The sequence below is a fragment of the Salarias fasciatus genome, chromosome 15, assembly GCF_902148845.1.
Source record: "Salarias fasciatus chromosome 15, fSalaFa1.1, whole genome shotgun sequence".
Lineage (NCBI taxonomy): Eukaryota > Metazoa > Chordata > Actinopteri > Blenniiformes > Blenniidae > Salarias > Salarias fasciatus.
This window is the reverse complement of record NC_043759.1, coordinates 5,654,637-5,679,102: the sequence shown is the minus strand read 5'-3', so window position 1 is coordinate 5,679,102 and position 24,466 is coordinate 5,654,637. Positions and strand designations below refer to the sequence as shown.

The window sequence follows — 24,466 nt, the reverse complement described above, 5'->3', positions numbered from 1 at the left end:
GCAACAATCACTGCTTTCAGTAAGTGGAGATGTTCTGAAGACAGCATCTAGATTCAGACCTGGACCACAGTCCACCTATTGATGGCCACAGTTGTGGACAATCTCAGTCTACAAGATGAATTCCTGTTGTGTGTCCATACCTGAGAGTCTCCAAACTGCACCGTGGCTCCTCTACTGCAGAACACAGCTTCCTCACTCCCCAGTCTCCTGGATGGTTGTAGCTCAGGTCCAGCTCTCTCAGATGGGAGGACTTGGATCTCACAGCTGAGACCAGAGAAGCACAGCCTTCCTCTGAGACCAGACACCCTGACAGACTGCAGGCACAAACATGGCGTCAAGTCAACACAGAGAAAGGGAGATCCCCCACATGATCTGCACCAACATCAACCTGATCAACCAGCAGCTGGATCCTGACCTCAGAGCTTCCAGTTTACAGTGAGGACTCCACAGTCCAGAACACAGTATCTTCACTCCTGAATCCTGCAGGTCATTGTTACTCAGGTCCAGATGAATCAGACGGGAGGACTGAGAGCTGAGAACTGAGGACAGAGCGCCACAACTTCTCTCTGACAGACCACAGCAGCTCAACCTGAAGAAGAACCAACAATGAAAACCAGATCAATGTTTCTCATGGACTCAGTTCTACATATTTGTTCTTAAACCACGTACAGAGCTTTGTTGGAGGCTTTGACCACTGGCAGCAGCTTCAGAAGAGCCGCTTCTGAAGCAGAGTATTTCTTCAGGTCAAACATCTCCAGATCTTCTTCAGAAGACAGTAAGATGAAGACCAGAGCTGACCACTGAGCAGGAGACAGTTTGTCTCCAGAGAGACGTCCTGATCTCAGGGACTGTTGGATCTCCTCCACCAGAGAACCATCATTAAGTTCATTCAGACAGTGGAACAGATTGATGCTTCTCTCTGCAGACAGACTCTCACTCAGCTTCTTCTTGATGTACTTCACTGTTTCCTGATTAGTCTGTGAGCTACTTCCTGTCTGTGTCAGCAGACCTTGAAGGAGACTCTGATTGGTCGGCAGTGAAAGACCCAGGAGGAAGCGGAGGAACAAGTCCAGGTGTCCATTTGGACTCTTCAAGGCCTCGTCCACTGCTCTCTGATGGAGATGGTGGAGATTAGGTTTCTTCCTCAACACTTTTGACCACTTGGAGGTTTGCTGTTGTTCTTCCAGCAGGTTGATTCCAGACTGGATGAAAGTCTGATGGACATGAAGAGCAGCCAGAAACTCCTGAAGGCTCAGATGGATGAAGCAGAACACCTCGTCATGGTACAGGCCGCTCTCCTCTTTAAAGATCTGTGTCAACATTCCTGAGTACACTGAGGCTGCTCTGAGATCGATGCCACACTCTGTCAGGTCGGGTTCATAGAAGATCAGGTTTCCTTTCTGCAGCTCCTCAAAAGCCAGTTTTCCCAGAGACTCCATCATCTCCCTGCTCTCTGGACTCCAGTGTGGATCTGTGGCAGCTCCTCCATCATACTTGACCTTCTTGACTTTGGCCTGGACCACCAGGTGGTGGATGTACATCTGAGTCAGGGTCTTGGGCAGCTCTCCTCCCTCTCTGCTCTTCAACACCTTCTCCAGAACTGTAGCAGTGATCCAGCAGAAGACCGGGATGTGGCACATGATGTGGAGGCTTCGGGAGGTCTTGATGTGGGAGATGATCCTGCTGGCCTGCTCCTCGTCTCTGAACCTCCTCCTGAAGTACTCCTCCTTCTGGGGGTCAGTGAACCCTCGGACCTCTGTCACCCTGTCCACACAGTCAGCAGGGATCTGATTGGCTGCTGCAGGTCGTGTGGTGATCCAGAGGCGAGCAGAGGGAAGCAGTTTCCCCCTGATGAGGTTTGTCAGCAGAACATCCACTGAGGAGGACTCTGTAACTTCAGTCAGGAACTCAGTGTGCTGGAAGTCCAGAGGGAGTCGACACTCATCCAGACCGTCCAAGATGAAGACCACCTGGAAGTCTTCAAAGCTGCAGATTCCTGCTTCTTTGGTTTCAGTGAAGAAGTGATGAACAAGTCCCACCAAGCTGAACTTCTTCTCCTTCAGCACATTCAGCTCTCTGAAGGTGAATGGAAATGTGAAGTGGACGTCCTGGTTGTCTTTGTCTTCAGCCCAGTCCAGAGTGAACTTCTGTGTCAGGACTGTTTTCCCAATGCCAGCCACTCCCTTTGTCAGCACTGCTCTGATTGGTTGAGATCTTCCAGGTGAGGCCTTAAAGATGTCTCCTGGTCTGATGCTTGTTTCCGCTCTGTCTGCTATCCCGGATGCTGTTTCAATCTGTCTGACCTCATGTTCCTCATTGACCTCTGCAGTCCCTCCCTCTGTGATGTGGAGCTCTGTGTAGATCTGGTTCAGGAAGGTGGACTCTCCTGCTTTAGAGACTCCATCAAACACACACTGGAACTTCTCCTTCAAGCCACACTTCAGCTTCTGTTTGAAGATTGCCACAGAAGTTTCTGAAAACAAAAAGAAATTAAAGAGCTTAGTGTATTTGTCATTGAATATAATGATGAAAGTGTATTGTTGGGGATGTTTCTCCTCCATCAGATTCCTTGAGTTCTTTAGTGGAGACCAAACATTCTCTGATCTGATGTGGATGTGTGCATGATGTGAACAGCAGAATTCAGGAAGGGGAATGAGACCATTATCTCCATGAATACATACATTTTTGTAAAATGTTGATATATTTTTATCTCAGCGTGGATGCTCGTGGCAGGTTGCTGCCTGTCCATGGGCTGTGTAGCAGGGGGATGCTAGCCTGGGCACGATTCGCATGCTTTTATTGCAAAATCAAACTCCAAAACACACGCCTTGAGAGCCTCTCTGGCTCTGCTCCAGGCTGCAACCAAAACAACTGTTCACCTGACAGCACCAAAAATGCTACGGACTGTGTGCTCTGTTTCTGACCCTGGTCTTTCAAGCCCTGGGAGAGGAGCAGGAAGAGACAATCACTGATCACCCTCAGCTGAACTGAATTATCCCTTCCCACATCCCTGTCCCTAAATTATCCCTTTCCATGGGCTGCTCTCTGCCCTGAACCAGAGTTCAGCCACAAGCCGCCACCATGTACTCCCACTGGCCAATTTTTGCCGGGGAGACATCCGGCCTTGCAAAGGAAGGACAAGGTGGCAGCGACCAGAATGACTGTTGTTGTATTAAAAGCGACATATGTGGTGATATACTGACAATTCATGGTTAGGAAATGGCATGGTTCTAACTTGGGTCCTTAACCATGAAAACACAATCAGTTCTCTGGAGATGCCAGACTCTGCTATCAATTAAGCACTGGCATTTCCACTGAATGAGCATCTGGATCACCTTGTTGGAAAAGGAGCACATGTGGATGTTTTCTATTTGTTTTGTGTCCTAGTCAATTCAGACTCTCTTGGAGTCCTTGTGTCAGCTGGTTTTTCTTTCTGTAGCCATGTCTAGTTAGACACATGCTTAAAAGAAATTTAAAAGGCATAAAAAGATAATCAGACTGTATAAATATTTAAAAAATGAGTAATGTCTGTGTGTAAATAAGTTAAAAGAGCCACAAAGTTAATTCTGTAAAAAATAAATAGAATTCAGTTAAAATGTATTTACAGTGTAAAATGTATAAAGTTCATTTATGTGTGAAATTGAAAAGAGATAAATAAGTTGTTTTGTTTTCATTGTTTCCTTAAAAGATGTGCACACTATCTTGATTTTGTTTTAGTTGTCACTCATGGTGTTTTTCTGTTGTCATTGGTTTGGTTGTAACCTAATAGCCAATCCAAGAGCTTCTTTTGCGTAAGGGGCGGGACAAGTGGTGCCCGGTGTTGTGACAGGAAGAAAAAACAGATCTCTCTCATGTCAGCCATGAACGGTGAGGAAACATCATGATTTGTGGAGAACCTTCAAGTTATATGGAAGATTGACTACCCGTTGATCCAGAATGTGACTGTTGTGATCTGCATCAGGCAACAGATATGTGTGTTTCTGTGCTGTAACTTGTGGTTACAGTGTTAAAGGAAACGTGTCTGGTGCTACATAGCGGTTAGCTGTTAGCTTTAGCATATGACTGAGCATCAATATGCTCAGTTTAAAGGGACTTAAGGCAACTTTACAAAATTCACCTCAGTGCTGCCGCGATAGGCGCTGTGGGGAACTGCAGCCACCAGCCAAGGCGGCACGGGAGCGCGCACCGGCTTCAGTCATTTTTGTTGTTTTTTTTGACTCACGAGATAACGCTTATAAAGTCTTTTTTTTCTTCGTGGTGGCACTTTTTTGTGGGCTTTGAGTGGATGCAGGTCGTTTGATGGCTGCTGAAAAGAATCCATTTGTAGGCAGTATTTTATTCCGTGTCCACGGCGGCCATGTTCTTCCTGTTCCAGAGCTGTCGGGAACGCGCATACAGCGGCAATTTACGTTACATCCCCACGATTGCGCGGGAAATTCGGACCCCGAACTGCAACAAATTCTGTGGCACACAGCCTGTATAAGGCAACAGACAGATACGCAGATTGGCCTGTTATTTTAGGTGTTTAATGCTTCACGACCCATTAGCATTGAATAAACTGGAAATGCATGTGTAGTTTTTCACAAATCTTGCCTTAAGTCCCTTTAAGCCTTGTATGTGCTCATACTTGTAATAAGTGTGAGTTGAACTAAGTGAAATATCCTTTAAGGAGACATGGACTGAGAGAGAGAGTCGGTTGGAGCGTCAACCAGAGGCCCGGCTGGGTTTCTGCTGTTTCTTCATTGATATCTTTGGCTTCGTTTCTTCAGTGATCTGAGTTTTTTCGTATCATCATCATCATCCTCACAAGAAACCATCTACTCCTCTGTGCCCTTGTGACTGTTAACACCCATTTCCCCACTCATCCTATTGACCCCCTTGGATCCGTGAGTACTCATCAACATTTCTAAAAGTGCACATTTTATTTTCTGTTGCTCAATTTGGAGTGAAGCAGCCCCACAGTTTCTGGCCTCACCGCTCCCAAGCTTCGAACCAGGCCTGCAACATGGTTATTTACTAGTGAATGTTTGAGGAGTGTGTGTGTGTGTTGGGGGGGGCCTACAAATCTGATTTATGTTAGCTTTTGATGTTGTGATATGGATTTGGGATTTTCTTTTTGTAAATAATATCTAAAAGGGTACTAAAACAGGTTTTCATAAAAAAGGGGTAATTCATAAGGAGAAAATGTTTGAAAGGTAAGTCAGAAAAAGGACTGATATTTAATTTTTTGTCTCTGTACATACTTTATATTTTGTCAAAACGCATTTTCAATTAGATTTTTATTATTTTATTTCATTTGTACAAAATAAACCCTTTTTAGAGGATTATTGTCTTAAAATTAATTTTTAAATGTTAAATTTGGTTTAGCAACATTTTACTGGTTCATACCGAACTCAGGCCCCATCCCACAGTTACGTGAGATCCGGGTTACATTTCTTTTTTTTTTCTTTCTTTATTTTTTTTTTTGCTTATGTCTGTTTCACAGTTTCTGTCTGACCTGGAAATGAACTCTGTTCTTTAGTTAGAATGAATAGAATAGAATAGAATAGAATAGAATAGAATAGAATGATCTTTATTGTCATTGAATACAACGAACAGAACATTGTAAAGCAATGAAATTGGATGTGGCTTTCCATAAATAACAAGAATAATTTAGAAGATAAGATAACTTTGGACTCTGTTTCTGCTCTCTGCTCTCCAGTCTCTCTTCTACCTGAAAACATTTCTCTGTTTCATCTCCATCCTGTGAAATGAGATCAAATCCTCTTACTGCTCCACAGACGCTCAGCCAGCTCCTCCTGCTTCATCCTCCTCAGGAAGTCCAGTGTGATCCTCAGTAATGACTCTCTGCTGCTCCTCTGCTCTTCATCCTCATCCTCTCTCTCACTACTGAAGCATGCTGGGTAATCTGGACTCAGGAGCTTCTTCATCTTCTTCAGCTCCTCCTTCATGAAAGTCACCATGTTGTCCTCCAGCCGCTGGAACAGAGAAACATCTGGAGTTAGACAGATGGAGATGTGAGTGTAAATCCAGGATGGACAACATGTGAAGCAGAGTCAGACTTCATGTGGATCTCCAGCAGAAACAGCTTCAGCATCAGTGAAGGCTGGAAGCTGGATGAAGGTTGGACTGTTTCACTCTGGACCTGAATGGATCTAAGAAGCTGAGAGTCTGCTTCATGTTTCAGCTGGAAGTCTCCACAACTTCTTCTGTTTCTCTGATGTGACAGTAAAGTGTTGAATGGAGACTTGTTCTCACCATAAAGATGGAGTCCAGATGTGTTTGATGCTGAGGGGCGGAGCCTCCACGGAGAGCCTGGGAGCTCTGCTGGCTGACGCTGCAGAAACATGTTGACTTTGTTCAAGCTGCTGTTATGATGATGAATCCTGACACAAACACTGATTCTCACCCCTCATCAGGACTTCCTGCTCCAGGTTGAAATGAAATGGGTTCCCACATCGACCAGTTACTCTTCAGGGACAAACAGCTGGATGGAAACTCAGAGTCAGAGCTGAAAACAAACACAGCAAACAACACAGTCTTTTGGCTTCAAAAACAAGTTTCTATGAATCATTTTCATGTTTCATGTTCCATGTTTCATGTTTCATGTTTCATGATGTGAAATTCAAACGACAATAGAAAACAAAATTAAATGTCCTCTGAAATTTATTCGGAAGTCCTGTGACCTGTAACCCAGCAGACACACTACGTTGTATTAACGTTGGTTCTTGGTTGGATATGGGTTGCAACGTTGGACAACCAAAAGCCAACGTTGATACAACATCTAAAGCTTACGTCAGTTAAACGTAGAAATTTTAACGTCAATCTGACGTTGTCATTTAGTTGGTTTCAAGTTGCGTTGGCCAGTAACCAACATCCAACGTCTGCTCAACGTTGAGTGCTAACGTTACATTGACGTCAGGTATATTACCAAAGCCCAACGTCTTCTAAACATTATATTGACAACATCCAAACAATGTTAAATTCCAACGTCAACCCAACGTTGTACTTCAGTTGGTTTCAAGTTGTGTTGGCAAGTAACCAACATCCAACGTCTGGTCAACGTCAAAGGCCAACGTCAAAATGACGTAGAATACTGACATTCAGTTGTTGGGTTTACAACCAAAGCCCAACGTCTTCTAAACGTTATATTGACAACATCCAAACAATGTTAAATTCAAACGTCTACCCAACGTTGTACTTTAGTTTGTTTTAAGTTGTGTTGGCAAGTAACCAACATCCAACGTCTGGTCAACGTCAAAAGCCAACGTCAAATTGACGTTGAAGAACAATGTTCATTTGTTGGGTTTACAACCAAAGTCCAACGTCTTATAAACATTATATTCACAACATCCAAACAATGTTAAATTCCAACGTCAACCCAACGTTGTACTTTAGTTGGTTTTAAGTTGTGTTGGCAAGTAACCAACATCCAACGTCTGGTCAAGGTCAAAAGCCAACGTCAAAATGACGTAGAATACTGACATTCAGTTGTTGGGTTTACAACCAAAGCCCAACGTCTTCTAAACGTTATACTGACAACATCCAAACAATGTTAAATTCCAACGTCAACCCAGCGTTGTACTTTAGTCGGTTTTAAGTTGTGTTGGCAAGTAACCAACATCCAACGTCTGGTCAACGTCAAAGGCCAACGTCAAAATGACGTAGAATACTGACATTCAGTTGTTGGGTTTACAACCAAAGCCCAACGTCTTCTAAACGTTATATTGACAACATCCAAACAGTGTTAAATTCAAACGTCTACCCAACGTTGTACTTTAGTTGGTTTTAAGTTGTGTTGGCAAGTAACCAACATCCAACGTCTGGTCAACGTCAAAAGCCAACGTCAAATTGACGTTGAAGAACAATGTTCAGTTGTTGGGTTTACAACCAAAGTCCAACGTCTTATAAACGTTATATTCACAACATCCAAACAATGTTAAATTCCAACGTCAACCCAACGTTGTACTTTAGTTGGTTTTAAGTTGTGTTGGCAAGTAACCAACATCCAACGTCAGGTCAACGTCAAAGGCCAACGTCAAAATGACGTAGAATACTGACGTTCAGTTGTTGGGTTTACAACCAAAGCCCAACATCTTATAAACGTTATATTCACAACATCCAAACAATGTTAAATTCAAACGTCTACCCAACATTGTACTTTAGTTGGTTTTAAGTTGTGTTGGCAAGTAACCAACATCCAACGTCTGGTCAACGTCAAAGGCCAACGTCAAAATGACGTTGAAGAACGATGTTCAGTTGTTGGGTTTACAACCAAAGTCCAACGTCTTATAAACGTTATATTCACAACATCCAAACAATGTTAAATTCCAACGTCAACCCAACGTTGTACTTTAGTTGGTTTTAAGTTGTGTTGGCAAGTAACCAACATCCAACGTCAGGTCAACGTCAAAGGCCAACGTCAAAATGACGTAGAATACTGACGTTCAGTTGTTGGGTTTACAACCAAAGCCCAACGTCTTATAAACGTTATATTCACAACATCCAAACAATGTTAAATTCAAACGTCTACCCAACGTTGTACTTTAGTTGGTTTTAAGTTGTGTTGGCAAGTAACCAACATCCAACGTCTGGTCAACGTCAAAGGCCAACGTCAAAATGACGTTGAAGAACGATGTTCAGTTGTTGGGTTTACAACCAAAGTCCAACGTCTTATAAACGTTATATTCACAACATCCAAACAATGTTAAATTCCAACGTCAACCCAACGTTGTACTTTAGTTGGTTTTAAGTTGTGTTGGCAAGTAACCAACATCCAACGTCTGGTCAACGTCAAAGGCCAACGTCAAAATGACGTAGAATACTGATGTTCAGTTGTTGGGTTTACAACCAAAGCCCAACGTCATCTAAACATTATATTGACAACATCCAAACAATGTTAAATTCCAACGTCAACCCAGCGTTGTACTTTAGTTGGTTTTAAGTTGTGTTGGCAAGTAACCAACATCCAACGTCTGGTCAACGTCAAAGGCCAACGTCAAAATGACGTAGAATACTGACATTCAGTTGTTGGGTTTACAACCAAAGCCCAACGTCTTCTAAACGTTTTATTGACAACATCCAAACAATGTTAAATTCAAACGTCTACCCAACGTTGTACTTTAGTTGGTTATAAGTTGTGTTGGCAAGTAACCAACATCCAACGTCTGATCAACGTCAAAGACTAACGTCAAATTGACATTGAACAACGATGCTCAGTTGTTGGGTTTACAACCAAAGCCCAACGTCTTCTAAACGTTATATTGACAACATCCAAACAATGTTAAATTCCAACGTCAACCCAGCGTTGTACTTTAGTTGGTTTTAAGTTGTGTTGGCAAGTAACCAACATCCAAGGTCTGGTCAACGTCAAAGGCCAACGTCAAAATGACGTAGAATACTGACATTCAGTTGTTGGGTTTACAACCAAAGCCCAACGTCTTCTAAACGTTATATTGACAACATCCAAACAATGTTAAATTCAAACGTCTACCCACCGTTGTACTTTAGTTGGTTTTAAGTTGTGTTGGCAAGTAACCAACATCCAACGTCTGGTCAACGTCAAAAGCCAACGTCAAATTGACGTTGAAGAACAATGTTCAGTTGTTGGGTTTACAACCAAAGCCCAACGTCTTATAAACGTTATATTCACAACATCCAAACAATGTTAAATTCCAACGTCAACCCAACGTTGTACTTTAGTTGGTTTTAAGTTGTGTTGGCAAGTAACCAACATCCAACGTCTGGTCAACGTCAAAGGCCAACGTCAAAATGACGTAGAATACTGACATTCAGTTGTTGGGTTTACAACCAAAGCCCAACGTCTTCTAAACGTTATATTCACAACATCCAAACAATGTTAAATTCAAACGTCTACCCAACGTTGTACTTTAGTTTGTTTTAACTTGTGTTGGCAAGTAACCAGCATCCAACGTCTGGTCAACGTCAAAGGCTAACGTCAAATTGACGTGAACAACGATGTTCAGTTGTTGGGTTTACAACCAAAGCCCAACGTCTTCTAAACGTTATATTGACAACATCCAAACAATGTTAAATTCAAACGTCTACCCAACGTTGTACTTTCGTTGGTTTTAAGTTGTGTTGGCAAGTTACCAACATCCAACGTCTGGTCAACGTCAAAGGCCAACGTCAAATTGACATAGAATACTAACGTTCAGTTGTTGGGTTTACAACCAAAGCCCAACGTCTTGTAAACATTATATTCACAACATCCAGACAATGTTAAATTCCAACGTCAACCCAACGTTGTACTTAACTGGTTTTAAGTTGTGTTGGCAAGTAACCAACATCCAACGTCTGGTCAACGTCAAAGGCTAACATCAATTTGATGTCGAATACCGACGTTCAATTGGGTTTACAACCAAAGCCCAACGTCTTCTAAACGGTATTTTCACAACATCCAAACAATGTTAAATTCCAACGTCAACCCAACGTTGTACTTTAGCTGGTTTTAAGTTGTGTTGGCAAGTAACCAACATCCAACGTCTGGTCAACGTCAAAGGCCAACGTCAAAATGACATAGAATACTGACATTCAGTTGTTGGGTTTACAACCAAAGTCCAACGTCTTATAAACGTTATATTCACAACATCCAAACAATGTTAAATTCCAACGTCACCCCGACGTTCTCATTTAGTTGGTTTCAAGTTGTGTTGGCAAGTAACCAACATCCACCGTCTGGTCAACGTTAAAGGCTAACGTCAAATTGATGTAGAATGCTGACATTCAGCCGTAGGGTATACAACCAAATTCCAACATCCTCTGAACATTACACAATGACAACGTCAAAATAACATTAAATTCTAACATCAAGTCAAGTGAAGTCAAATTTATTTCTATAGCACATTTACAGACAGCAACAGCTGAAACCAAAGTGCTTCACATAAAAACAGCGCATAAAGAGCTTGATAAAATATATATACAGAGGGTAATTAAATATGATGATAATAATGAAAAAGCCTGACTTATCTATGGGTTGGGCTGGTGGCTGGACACTTATTTAAAAGCAAATGAGAAGAGGTGGGTCTTGAGGAGGGATTTAAGGACCTCCAGGGTCTCAGCTGCCCTGATGTGAGGTGGGAGTGTGTTCTCGAGTTTGGGGGCTGCGACCGCAAAGGCTATGTCTCCCTTGGCCTTTTGCCTGGCCTTTGGCAACACTGAGCACCGTTGGTCAGCTGACTGTCGCTCTCTGAACGGGTTGTAGTAGCAAAGGAGTTCTTCATAGGGAGATATAACTGGACATCTTCAGCAAAGCAGTGGAAGGAGATGTTTGGTGCATAATTGTCCCACGGTAGAGCGCTTTTGTCTCAGGTGTGAGAACTGCAGGTCTGCTGTTTACCTGCTGTGATCATGTGACCTGATTCAACAAACTTTCCCTCATAATCTCTTTATCACATTCTATTCCACAATTCTATTAAATGTGATTTTATCGTCTTATTGTCTTGAGGGAGACTCTGTGACTGGAGTGAGTAATTATGTCCAAAGATCGTCCCAAAAAAAAAAAAGTCAGCGACAGTCAGCCCTCCTGGGCTCTTTGGTGAATTAACGTCCGAAAGTGTCTGCTGGTTATAGGATGTAATTTAGGGGGAAAAAAAAACTTACAACGTCCTCATGCTATCCACCATAAACAGTGAGAGAGGATCTCCATCACAGCAGAATATCACAGCTTCATGGTCGCGGTCGCTTTTACAGTGCAGCTATTCTCAGATGGCTCCACACTACCCATCATGCCCAGCAGTGAAGAGAGCCAGAGTAAAATTTGCTGTTATGTTGGCCATTTTTACAAGTGATTATTTTCATACCGATGCTGATCTGTCACAGTCACCATGAGTGAAAAGTCTGAGACTTTCATCAGGTCGCAGAACTCATCTCTCAGACGCTTACATCTCTGTTGGTCAGTGTTGCCCAGTAGAACTGAGCTTCATACTGTGTGTATATTTTATAAATGTGTTTTAATTTATTTTCGTTTATATTGTGGTTTTTATTTTTTTATTCATTTATTCTCAGACACTGTGAAGAAAAAAAAGAAACTAATTGGTTGTTCACGATGTCTGTGAGACTTCATTCATTTCATTGGTTGCTATGTAGAAATACTGAAATCCTATTGGTTGGAGGGAAGCTCGTTCCCACCCCATCTGGTAGCAGCGCAGTTGATCCGGACGAGCAGAGAGGAGACACACAGGAGGAGGCGAACTGAGAAAAATCATTACTTTAAGGACGAATGAAGAGCTGGAAAAGCTTTGAGCCATCCATGAATGCACTTGGAAGCGAGGAAGCATCCAGGAAGTGATGCTAAAACTCTCCGAAATCCTTGGTGAGTGATATTCTCAGCTCAGCTAATGAGCGCACGTGTCTGATCAAGCTAGCTGCTGCGCCCTGCTGATGGCGGGCTTGCAGCATGTGTTTTTTTTCTTGTCATCTTGGTTCATCTGCTGAAACGACAGTTACTGCTAGGATACAGTTGATAGATAGATTTATTTAATTTTAAAAGACATTTTATTGTGGTTTGATTATACTTTGGGATCTCTGATGTGAGCTGTAGCTTAATTCAGTTGTGTTTTGCAAAATCACCAGTGCAATTTTCTTGAGTATTGATTTGAATTAACTGGTTTGATTGTTTTGTGAAGAGATTTTGCCAGTTTGTTTGTAAAATATGGGTTTATAATGTTTTTGTGTGCAAAAAAGTTGCAATAACTATAAAAACTTAATTTGTTAGAGGTTGTGCTAGAAAAATATTCTAGTTCATGATTTGAAATACAAACAATGGATTTCATGGTAAACATTTGTAATCATAACTCATGGTTTAAAAGAAACTGAACCCATCATCAATTCATAGGTTAAAAAAATATTCTATTTGAGTTGATGTATTGGTTCATAAAGACAAGTAAGTCTTGAAAGGAGTGAATAGAAATGATTGTTACTGTGTTCTTTGCTAAGGAGCATGCAGAAATTTGAATAACACAAATGGCCATATGATCTGTGGCATCCTGTGTACAATAAGGTTTTTATTGTCATGCAGGCTGGGTTTTCTTTTGTTCCCTTGGTTGATAACCACTTGTACGCTGAACCCCTGGATTGAACATGGATTCCTCCTTGACCAAAGAGGTGACGAGCTGTCCCAGAACCTGAACCTGATCCTGATACCCCGGCGGAGGAACAACCCATTTCCTCACCTTTATCACTGCCGTGCCGGTAGGACCCTTGAACCGGTGACTTTCAAACCCCGACACAGACTAGATAGTGGGGCAGATAACTGCAAATTACAGGAGAAATGTTCACTTGTGGAAACAACCACCAAAATTGGCACACATGCTCCTTGGGCATTGCTTTTTTGATAAAAGCCGTTAGCCACCAAAAATTTCATGATGGCGGCCATTTTTCCTTTACTCCCACCATAATGAAACTTAACATGGTGAAAGCAAATATGTATACAAACATTTTATGTATTACAATTTTTATTGACAAACAAATTTAGGTATGAAAATGAGGTGTAATCCTGGTCCAAAAAATGAATGGAGGTCAACGGAAGGTGGAGTTTGGATGGCCAGTGGAACTGCCTGATGAGTCGGATCCACACCAAAATTGTACGCGTTTTAAATTGGACCAGGGTACACCCCTCCAGTGAGTTTTACTGCAGTAAAGTGGAACAAATAAAACTAATGGGGGCAAGTGCTGAGTTGGTAAGGTTGTGCTCTGATTAATTGCAATTGTCATTTGTTTCATTGCTTTAGGATTTCACAGAAAAGTTATGCAGATGCTTGTGGAGATCCGAGACATGTTGAAGGAGCTGAAGGTCATTCAAGCATAGCCGCAGGACACAGCTCTTCCTGACAAGGCTACAACAGTTGAAGAACTTAAAAGTCTTGACGAGTCGCTGAACTCGGTGGAGGAAAGACAAAAACTGGTAGGTTTCATATCTGTTGTGAAGTCTTGCACAGTGAGAATAATATAATAATGCATTCAGGTGTGCCAAGATCAGATCATGACTTTCAGGACAGGGTGACTGAAAATTTCATGTTGGCAAATTCCCATGTATGTTGGTGCAACATGTACTTGAACACCTCTTCTATAATGAAGCACCAATGATTTGTAGTATCCATACACCATTATCGCGTAAAAAGGCAACGAACGCAGGTACCCAAATCCGCATTTTTTAAGGGGACGGACACTCCAACACGAACATGCATCCTATTGAGACCAACTGCTGGGTGTTCATCATGGTACTGATGGTGTCTTTCTTACATGTTTGTGACCCAAAGTAATCTTTTCGTGTTATAGAACACCAAAATGCAAGAAACTTGCAAAATATCAACTGATTTTATGAGTAATTTCACAAAATTTAAAAATTTCATGCCGTGAATAGACTATATCTGCCCCCATTGTTCGTCAGAGTGAGATCTCGCTGCTCTAATTTAGTTGAATATCAAACAACAACCTTTCAGTTTCTCCATTTAAACATTTATTCCTCATTTAACTATGTTTCTTATCAATTGTAGCTTAAGTAACGATTCACAAGAAAAGGGGGACGGACGCTACGCCTGATGTCATATTCGTACAAAGACCATTTAAACAGTGATCTCAATGGGATTGATGGTGTTTTTCTGCAAGTTTTTGTCCCAAAGCAAGGTTTCAATGTTTCAAAATGTCAATATTCAAGTAAATTATAAAATATCATTTGATATTGAGTGTCGTTTGCATCGTTGATGAGTATCATCATGTGATCATGTTGTCAACACGGTCAATGAATCATACTAAACGCACCACAGTTAGTTACATGTGTATCTTACTGCCATTAAATCAGTTAATATCAGACAACAATTAATTTTTTTCTCCAGTCGAACCTTTAACCCTTATTTAATTTCCATCATAGCTCATGTAACATCATGTAACAGACCATGCAAAGGAAGGGACGGACACTACACAATTTAACACAAATGCCTTCCTGACACAGAAATAAGCAACGCATTTTGATGAAATTGTGCTTCAACAATAAACAATGATAAGTAATGCAGCAATTACAACTGGTAATTGAAGGTCAGAGAATAAGAGGGGACGGACACTACTGAGGGACGGACACTACACAGCGACTAATGTGGCCCCGATTTCAAAAATTAGATGGGGAATCATGTTTTCAAACATATTGTTGCTATTCATTAAGCAAAGATGCACATATGAACAACCATAGTTCCCCAATCCTTCTTGATATTACATGTGAATCAGGACAGAACATTCGGGGGACGGATACTACAAATTTTTTTACACATTGCACTAATTGAGGGATGAGTGGGGAGTTTTTCGCATTCACCTTACTTGGTGATAAAGACTGGTCATATTTCTATTAATTACAAACAAATGCACATAATAAACCCATAATTCCTATTATATCTTCTTGGAGTGGTTGGAAATGTGACAAATAAGCAACATTATTGGGTCTTAAACAAATTTCTGTAACAGCATATTGGTTCGCCAGAGCTGGCGTCATTCGGTCAAATGTGGCTCGATCTTCACAAAACAACCTGCAAAAGAAACTAGAGACATGCTGTTATTAGGCATTATTCAAATAACGTGGCCATAACACATTGGTAATATTTTGTTTAAAACATAAATCATTATCTCTTTGCAATGGAATTCCGTAACATGAAAAATGACCCTTCAATACATTCATTTGTGGCAAATAATTTCCAACAGTTTTGTCGAAATTGGTGACAAACTGATTTTTGTAGTTTAGTTACATGCTAGATTGAAAGCAATATTGGTCACAAAACCTAGGCACTGGGTTTCAACACAAATCATTGCTGTAACACTGCCCTTAGGGAAAATATCATCCGATCTTGGCACACCCGACTCCTCTGAGCATTCCTCACTGATTGCATGTGCACTAAGGATAGGATTGATGTAATTTTGTGGTGGTGTATTTTTTCCCTTTTTTTTTTTTTTTTTTAAAGTACTGAAGATAAGCACCGAATTTATAACTAGTGTTTGGTCATAGGTGGACTGATATCATTCGGTTGGTGCCAACAAAGCACCGTGGTTCGGTGCCCAATCCTACTGGCAATGTTAAGACTACAACATAATGCATTTTCTCATGTGTACTGTTTGAATCATCTTGTAACACAGTCATGGGGATATACTGAACACTAACCTTGTTTAACACAGATTTTCTCCAATTTCAGATTCAATGCTTGGCAATGGTAGACAGAGGAACGAGTATGGAAACCAATGTCAAATAGGTCATGGACAAGTAAGTTTAAGCGATGCATGTGTAGCAAGCCGTTAGTTCAGCTGTACACTTTCTGTAGAATCAGACCATAGGCCCCGCCTACACAAGCTGTAGCCACCAGGCACTCGCCACCCCACCACAGTTACTTGTGCACATGTGAAATTGTGAAGATAAGGTAAATCAAGCCTTGCACAGATTTGGCGACCAGATACATTTTAAGAATCCATGATTTGCCCTGGAACACTAGATAATTGCTAAGTTAATGTATAATTATATCCTTATTCCCACAGGTTGATGACGCAAGAAGTCCAGGCGGAGTTCAACTTATGTGGAAGGGGACCTACAAAGAAGCTAGCTTTATATAATGCTGTTTTATATGCGCAGTTTATAGTCATTATTTGCCCTGTTTAAAGAATTCTAAAGAGTAAATTTGTGACCTACATTTTTGTGTGCTCAAGCTTTTTTTTTTTCCTTGACTTAAAGGTATAATAGACGATGTTTTAACCAATGACTGGCGTGATGCGAGTCTCAACTATTGGTCCTCTAACATGTCAATCATGCTGGAGAAATGCTTGCGTAACGCCGTCAAGCGTGCTCGTAGGAGCAGCAGAGCCGGTAGGATGGTCTGGCGCATGCACGTTTTTCAAAAAGCAAGTAAGAGACATTTGGCTTCGACTTTTTCGAGAAAATCGTCCATTATACCTTTAAGTGTCTGTTCAGTGTTGGAGGTTAATGTTATCCCGACATTGGATTTTGACGTCAACCCATCATTCAAAAAGCCTACATTCAAAATCCAATGTCTATTTAATGTTGGAGGATGTCATCAAACCTACATTCAAAATCCAATGTCTATTTAACGTTGAAAGTTGACTTCAAGCCTATGTTAGGTTTTAACGTAAATCCAACTTTCATATTTGCATCATAATCCAATGGTAATCCAGCGTTGGAAGGCCAACAAATATTCAATGTCTATTTAACGTTGGAAGTTGACGTCAAGGCTACGTAAGGATTTAGCGTAAACCTAACTTTCATTTTCGCATCATAATCCAATGCTAATCCAACGTTGGAAGTCCAACAAATATTCAATGTCTATTTAACGTTGGAAGCTGACGTCAAGGCGACGTAAGGATTTAACGTAAACCTAACTTTCATTTTCGCATCATAATCCAATGCTAATCCAACGTTGGAAGTCCAACAAATATTCAATGTCTATTGAACGTTAGAAGTTGACGTCAAGGCTACGTAAGGATTTAACGTAAACCTAACTTTCATTTTCGTATCATAATCCAATGGTAATCCAACGTTGGAAGGCCAACAAGTATTCAATGTCTATTTAACGTTAGAAGTTGACGTCAAGGCTACGTAAGGATTTAACGTAAACCTAACTTTCATTTTCGCATCATAATCCAATGGTAATCCAACGTTGGAAGTCCAACAAATATTCAATGTGTATTTAACGTTGGAAGCTGACGTCAAGGCTACGTAAGGATTTAACGTAAACCTAACTTTCATTTTCGCATCATAATCCAATGCTAATCCAACGTTGGAAGTCCAACAAATATTCAATGTCTATTTAACGTTGGAAGTTGACGTCAAGGCTACGTAAGGATTTAACGTAAACCTAACTTTCATTTTCGCATCATAATCCAATGGTAATCCAACGTTGGAGTACAACATTGTTCCAACGTTACATCAACGTCAAGTGCCTGCTGGGAAGTCATGAGGGACTTCCAGCTGAGCAGTGACTAGGTGGGAGTGGGAGTTTCTATTCGTGTTTGTGTTTTATTGTGATCCTACAACAAGAAAATAATAACTATTAAAACAAGTGGCAAAAGATATACAACTCTGAAATGAATAACAAAACTACAATAAGAACTCAATCAATTCAATTCAATTCAGCTTTATTTATAAAGCGTCAAATAGTCATTTCTTGGCAATTTTACAAAGAAAACCCTGCAGATCCGCATGAACAAGTGTAAGCGACTGTTGAAAGGAAAACAAACTTCCCTTTTAAAAGGAAGAAATATTTGCAGAACCAGGCTCTGTCTTCAACAGGAAATAAACTACATACTCAAACATACACATACAGAATCACTGATCAAGTCAACAAATCACAGACTGACAAACTCTTCAGCTCTGCAATTATTAATTGGTGGTGGAGGGGGTCGGGGGGAGGGGGGCAGTTGTGTTACTGTTGCTGTCAACACTGAATTTCTCCACAGGGAGATAAATAAAGGCATATCTTATCTTAAAGATGGAGTCTCACCTCTGAGCTTTGGTCTGGTTCTCATGTTCTCCACACAGAGTCCTGTTAGAGGGAGGGACTCCCTCCTCTCTGTCCTCACACTGATCCATGGCAGAACACACACCTACACACACTCACACACACACACACACACACACACACACACACACACACACACACACACACACACACACACACACAAACAGAATCAAAGACACCAGCTCAAAAACAGCATTTGACGATACGTATGTCACAGACACTTTTTTGTCCATTGTGTGTGTATGTATGTGTGTGTGTGTGTCATGTTGAAGACTGACACCAAAATGAGCCAATCAGAGTGAAGGTGGGCTGAAGCCCCGCCCACTGCAGAAATAAAAACTTTAAACATTCAATTTTTTTTCACAGTGAGAACAGAAAGAGTGAAGAAAGTTGTTCAATGTTGGTTTAAATGTTTGTCCAACAAGTGAATAAGAAGAAAGCAGCTGTCAGTGGTTTGTGATGGTGTGAATAAAGAGAAAAAGAGAAGTTAAAAAGTCTTCTGGTCCGTTCTGGAAGCGTCTAAAGAGCTGACAGATTCTCACCTGAACTCTCTTCACATCTTCTTACAGACTCTTTTCCATGTGTGAAGAAACTTGGGGAGAGAAGAAGCTGCTCTGTGTTCCTCTCAGTCCTTCTCTCACATCTGACCAAGACGAAGTGTTTTCACTTCTGACACACCGAGAGGAGGAAATTCTTGAGCCTCAAACCTGTTTCAAACCTGTTTTGTGATTTTAATCAGAACATGGAGTTTTGATCAGCTCTTCAGCTCCTCTGCAGTGTCTCCCTGAAGGTTTCACGAACTTTAACTTGAACAAACACTGAATAAACACTGTCTTGTTTAAACACCAGAGTCAATTTCAACAGGACTCGAACCTCTCCCATAAAGGAGCTTTTCTAGCTAAAAACACAATAAATCTTGCCCAATTTTTCAAGGAGACTTTTGCATGTCTTTTTCTCTCCAATCTTTCTCTCCCTCCACCGTGATTCTCCGCTTGCAGCTTTGTCCTTCGTCTCTCTTTGGAGCTCTGCTCTGCTTGATCTTTGAAATCTTCAAATTCAGAATGGAACTGATCAACGGGTCTCTCAATGCAATTGACAAGATTATTTCAACGAGGAGCAGAGACGGGGTGGGACCTGCGGCCCGGATGGGAGTTTCTGCTGGCTTTGTGGTCGACACATAGGAGAAGTGGGGGGCCAAATGGGTGGAGCTGCTGTCTGTTGAAAGTGAGGAAGATGTCCACATATTTGGATTTATGATGACGGGTCTGATGCTGATCAGATTATGCACCGGACTGTGCTTCTGGAAATCGAAGACAGCAGCCAATAATGTCGCCCAACAGCTGACGGCCTTGATCAACAAGGAGAGATTGACGGCTAACGATTCAGAGACCTGAATGGACCTTCAGTGGGAAGATGAAATTGTCTTTTCTCCACCGCCTAAAAGAATACAAAGATTAGATTTGGGCTCCCCTCCTGCAGCAGCCAGTAGCAGGTTCAGGGTGTTTTTTTTTACCTCCAGAGGACTCAGGCCTGCTGAAGCTCCTCTGCACTCGACCCTACTCCCATCGACACCCTTAGCAAAAAGAAGTTTACTACTGCAACTACTTATTTTATACTAAAACTGAGGCCACATGCTTGAAGTTTATTTTCGTATGCTACACTATATTTTATATACTTAAGAATAGAATAGTGAATCAAGCTCGGCTAATACTGAAAAGTATCACGAAAAGCCAAAGTCTCTCATTAATACAAGACTTATACTTTAACAATACAACTTATTCTTGTACTTAAGGATACTTTTTGCTTTGTTCTACCACAAAATACTCAGTATGTTGTCGCGGCTGTGGGGGCCGCTGGGGGTACAAAGATACATCAATTCAGATCACGATTCCGAAGGGAGTCGTGATTAGAAGTGAGAGACCAAAAAAAGCCAATCTGCACACAAACATAGCAAAAAACACAAGACAAGTTGCTATCAGACTAACGGATCAGTGGTCGGAAGGAGCCGTTGTGACCTTCCCGTTTTCGCTGGTTCTCAACCGTTTCAGACCAAAGCTGAGTTGTACCCTCCCGAGGTCGAATCCATCTTGCGCCTCAGATTGTCCATAATCCCAGCAAAATTGTCCATCCTTCGAAAGAGTTCGCAAACTCAGTCAGCCTCAGCTTTTGCCCGTTGATTTGAAAGGACCGTCCACCCTTGGACGTCTTTTGAGGTGGCGGTCTTCTTAATCCTCCAGAAGATCAGACCACTGACCAGGACAATCAGCAGCAGACCGATCATCATAAATCTGAAAATGTAGACATCTTCTGCATCCTCGATGCTCAGATTTGCCAGACAGATGATGGCTCTCCAGCTTCCGCGGGACTCCATCAAATACCCAGCATGCCGAGTTCCGTCAGGGCAGACAGGCTCCCCCGCTCCTGCACTTCTTTGTGAGAGAATCGTATCAATTGCGTTGAGAGACCAGCTGATCAGTTCCATGGTTGATATGTTTTGATTCTTTGAAGAAAATCAAGACAGGTGGTTGCTCCAGTTCAACAGATGAGACAGAGTGCTGCAGCGGAGACAGTAGGGAGGGAGAGAAACAAGCAGGAGCGATAGGAAAAGCGTCCGCTTCCTCCAAGAGCCAGCGAAGAAAAGCCATTTGATTCGAAACGCTTCAAGAACATACTTAAATTCCATCGCTATTAAACCCCAATTTACATATTCTCTAACAAATTTTGATCTGCGTGGTTGAAGAGTCTTGTTTTTTCAGTTGAACTAGAAAATTACAGAGTTAGATGGTTTAATTACCTGAGAGGAGGTGAGGGGAATCAGGCTCGGCAGGGGCAGCTAACGGGTCCTCCCTGAGGAGTGAGTTTACCTTATGGTACGTTCAATTGGAAGTCATAACTTGGAGCACTGATCAGTGTAACCTTAAAGTTCAATGCCCCCAGCGCTTCACAGCCTTACGGACATACAACAAAACATCTACTATTTCTGTAAGTAGCAGACGGCGTGGATTCTATGTCGGATTTGTGAGATTCATCCAACTTTATGCGGTGTAGATCCGACTCCATGGAGGATAGGAATTCTGACTTGGAGCTTAGAGATTCCGACATTCATGTGCACCTGGGACCCACCATCACCCGGGACGTCCTGTTTGCTGCTGAGAGCGGTGAACGCCGGTCAGAGGTCACTGCGCTGCCGTTACCAGGCTCGATCGTGCTCTCATTAGCGATGTTTGTCCACTTGTACTGGGAAAGTATGCTCACGTAAGGGAATGAGACGCTGTGGGGGTCCGTGAGGTCCCTGAACCAAGAGGGTGAAGGAGTCAGCGCTGGATTTCCAGACCTGGAACCTGCAGGAAAACCTGGTCTTTGTGGGACTTTCTGAATGGGGGGGATGGGAACCCCGGGGCGTCTGTGACACAGTTTAACCAGGTTTACCTCACAGACACTGAAGAGTCTTATTTTTCACCACATCTTTGAGGAAGACGATCAGACAACCACACAGTAAATGCATGAGATAGTATATGATGCACTTTCATTTATTTTGCGTATAGTCAAAACAATCTGACGATGTGCAAGGGAGTGAAAAAAGTCGAAAGGCTTGTACAAATGCCACTACCGCACAAACTAAAAGTGAAAAAAAGAAATGACCATGTAAAAGTTTTAGATGGAAAGATGTCATAAAGTCCACCACAAAAAAATTAGAAAAATAAAAAAAATGAGAAGAGAAAAAGAAAAGGAATAAACAAACAAACAGGGGTCCTACAAAATAAAGAAAGAATAAACAAAACAATCTAAAGCAATCCTTATATATCATGTATATGCTGTTGTGTTTGGATTAGGTCAGATATTGTAGAATTAAATTGTTCTTTAAGTTTCTTTTGAAGTTGAACATGGACAAAGACGCTTCTAATAAGTCCAGATGCATATTCCACACTTTAGGTCCATTAAATCTGATTTAATGGACCTTTTAATTGACTTTTATTGATTGCAGTCATGGAATCTAAAAAATAAGCAGTCGATGCAAAATTCAATTATGCAAAAGACCAAAAGGGTTAGGGTAAGGGTTCGGGATTTTGACTGTATTTCAAGAAGTCAATACAATGTTTCACTTCCAAGTAAATCTTGGTCAATATACAACAGTTAAGAGAACACTCAATTAATTTGATTGAAATAAAACACAGAAATTAAAAAAATATTTAAGGAAAATATAGAGGAACATTATCAGGTTATTGTCAACACTGGTACATCAAAAAAGACTCCTCTCTTGCACTAACATATATTTTCCCAGTGGAGGATCTGGAGCAATACACTCGGGTTAATAACATCATTGTGACTGGACTTCAGATTAAACCCCGGTCATACGCTCGCGCCGTGACGGGAGGAGACGGAGAGGAGCAGAGCGAGGAGGATGCCGTCTCTGTGGAGCAACAGGTGACGGAGTTCCTGCAGTCCAAGGGGATAGAGGTAAAACGAACAGACATTGAAGCATGTCACCCTCTCCCCAAGAGAAACAACAAACCGGCCGTAATAATAAGGTTTAGTAACAGAAAGCACAAGATGCAGTTGTTAAAGCAAGGCAAGAAACTTAAAGGCACAGATATTTTCCTGAATGAGCACTTAATGAAGAAAAATGTGGACATTGCAAAAAAGGCGAGACTCCTGAGGAAGCAAGGGAAAATACAAAGCACTTGGACACAAAACTGCAAAATCTTCATCAAGCTGAAGGGATCTCCAGAAGAGGCCAAGGTTTTGGTTATCCGAGATATTGAACTATGATGGAGCTAAACAAGGCAAGGAATGATCAAACTCAGGGACTAAACACCAGATCATCATGACCAAAGAACTGGACACTTTCCATTATACTGAGCATAAAACACAAGATGTAGAAAATAACATTGATCCAGAAAATAATCTTTTCAACAATGTCACTATCAGCTGCCGTTACTACACTGACAATCAATACAACACAATGATCAAACAAGAGAACAAGATATCAATTATTCAGTTTAACGCCAGAAGTATTTATGCAAACTTTCATAAAATTAAGGAATATCTAAGTCAGTTCAATACTCCATTCAACATAATAGCCATATCAGAAACCTGGATCAACAACCAGAAGGGAGCAGAATTTGAGCTAAATGGATATGAATTTAATTATATCAATAGAAAGAACAAAAGTAGAGGGGGGGGGGGGGGGGGGGTGGGGGTGGGGTGGGGGGGGCAATATATGTTGACAGTAGTTTGCAATATAAAATCATTGAAAAAATGACTGTAGTTGTTGATGATTTACTTGAGAGCATTACAGTAGAAATATGTCGTGAAAAAATGAAAAATGTAATGGTGAGCTGTATATATAGATCTCCTGGATCAAGCATCGAAGTCTTCAAAGAGTGGATGGAAAATATGTTCATAAAATCAACACAGAAGGTCATGTACCTTTGTGGTGATTTTAACATCGACCTCTTAAATCCAAAGAAACATAAAATGACTGACGACTTCATCAATTCAATGTTCAGTATGGGTTTGTATCCAACCATCACCAGACCGAGCAGGATCACTTCTCACTGTGCCACTTTAATTGATAATATATTCACCAACATCATGGAAAATAACACTGAGAGTGGACTATTATTAACTGACATCAGTGACCATCTGCCTATTTTTAATGTATCTGTAACTATAGTAGGAAGAAGAATACCAAAAATTATAAATATATAAGGGTGAAAACAAAAGATGCCATGATGGCACTAAAAAATGACTTAATGACACAGGACTGGAATGTGGTTTATAAAGAGAAAGATATTGATAAAGCACAGGACAAATTTCTAAGTATATTCAATACATTATATGATAAATATTGTCCTACTAAGAAATACAGTATGATACAAAAACAAATAGTCCGTGGGTCACAAAGGGGCTGCAAAATGCCTGTAAAAAGAAAAACACAC

At 41.2% G+C, this 24,466-nt stretch overlaps 1 protein-coding gene and 1 long non-coding RNA gene across 2 annotated transcripts in view; both read right to left on the bottom strand.

Annotated features, from left to right (window-relative positions):
- Positions 1-24,466, bottom strand: part of LOC115401620 (NACHT, LRR and PYD domains-containing protein 3-like) — a 257,799-nt gene that overhangs the window by 30,385 nt on the left and 202,948 nt on the right. The window contains exons 12-13 of the mRNA XM_030109905.1: positions 670-1,150; positions 416-589 (exon numbers count right to left, since the gene is read on the bottom strand). Of these exons, the coding sequence (XP_029965765.1) occupies positions 416-589; positions 670-1,150 (655 nt within the window). The remainder of the gene's footprint in view (positions 1-415; positions 590-669; positions 1,151-24,466) is intronic.
- LOC115401628 (uncharacterized) lies at positions 6,282-19,198 on the bottom strand. The gene is made up of 4 exons (XR_003932971.1): positions 19,067-19,198; positions 18,507-18,609; positions 6,410-6,511; positions 6,282-6,337 (listed from the first exon to the last, which is right to left on the bottom strand). It is a non-coding gene; the product is annotated as an uncharacterized LOC115401628 (long non-coding RNA).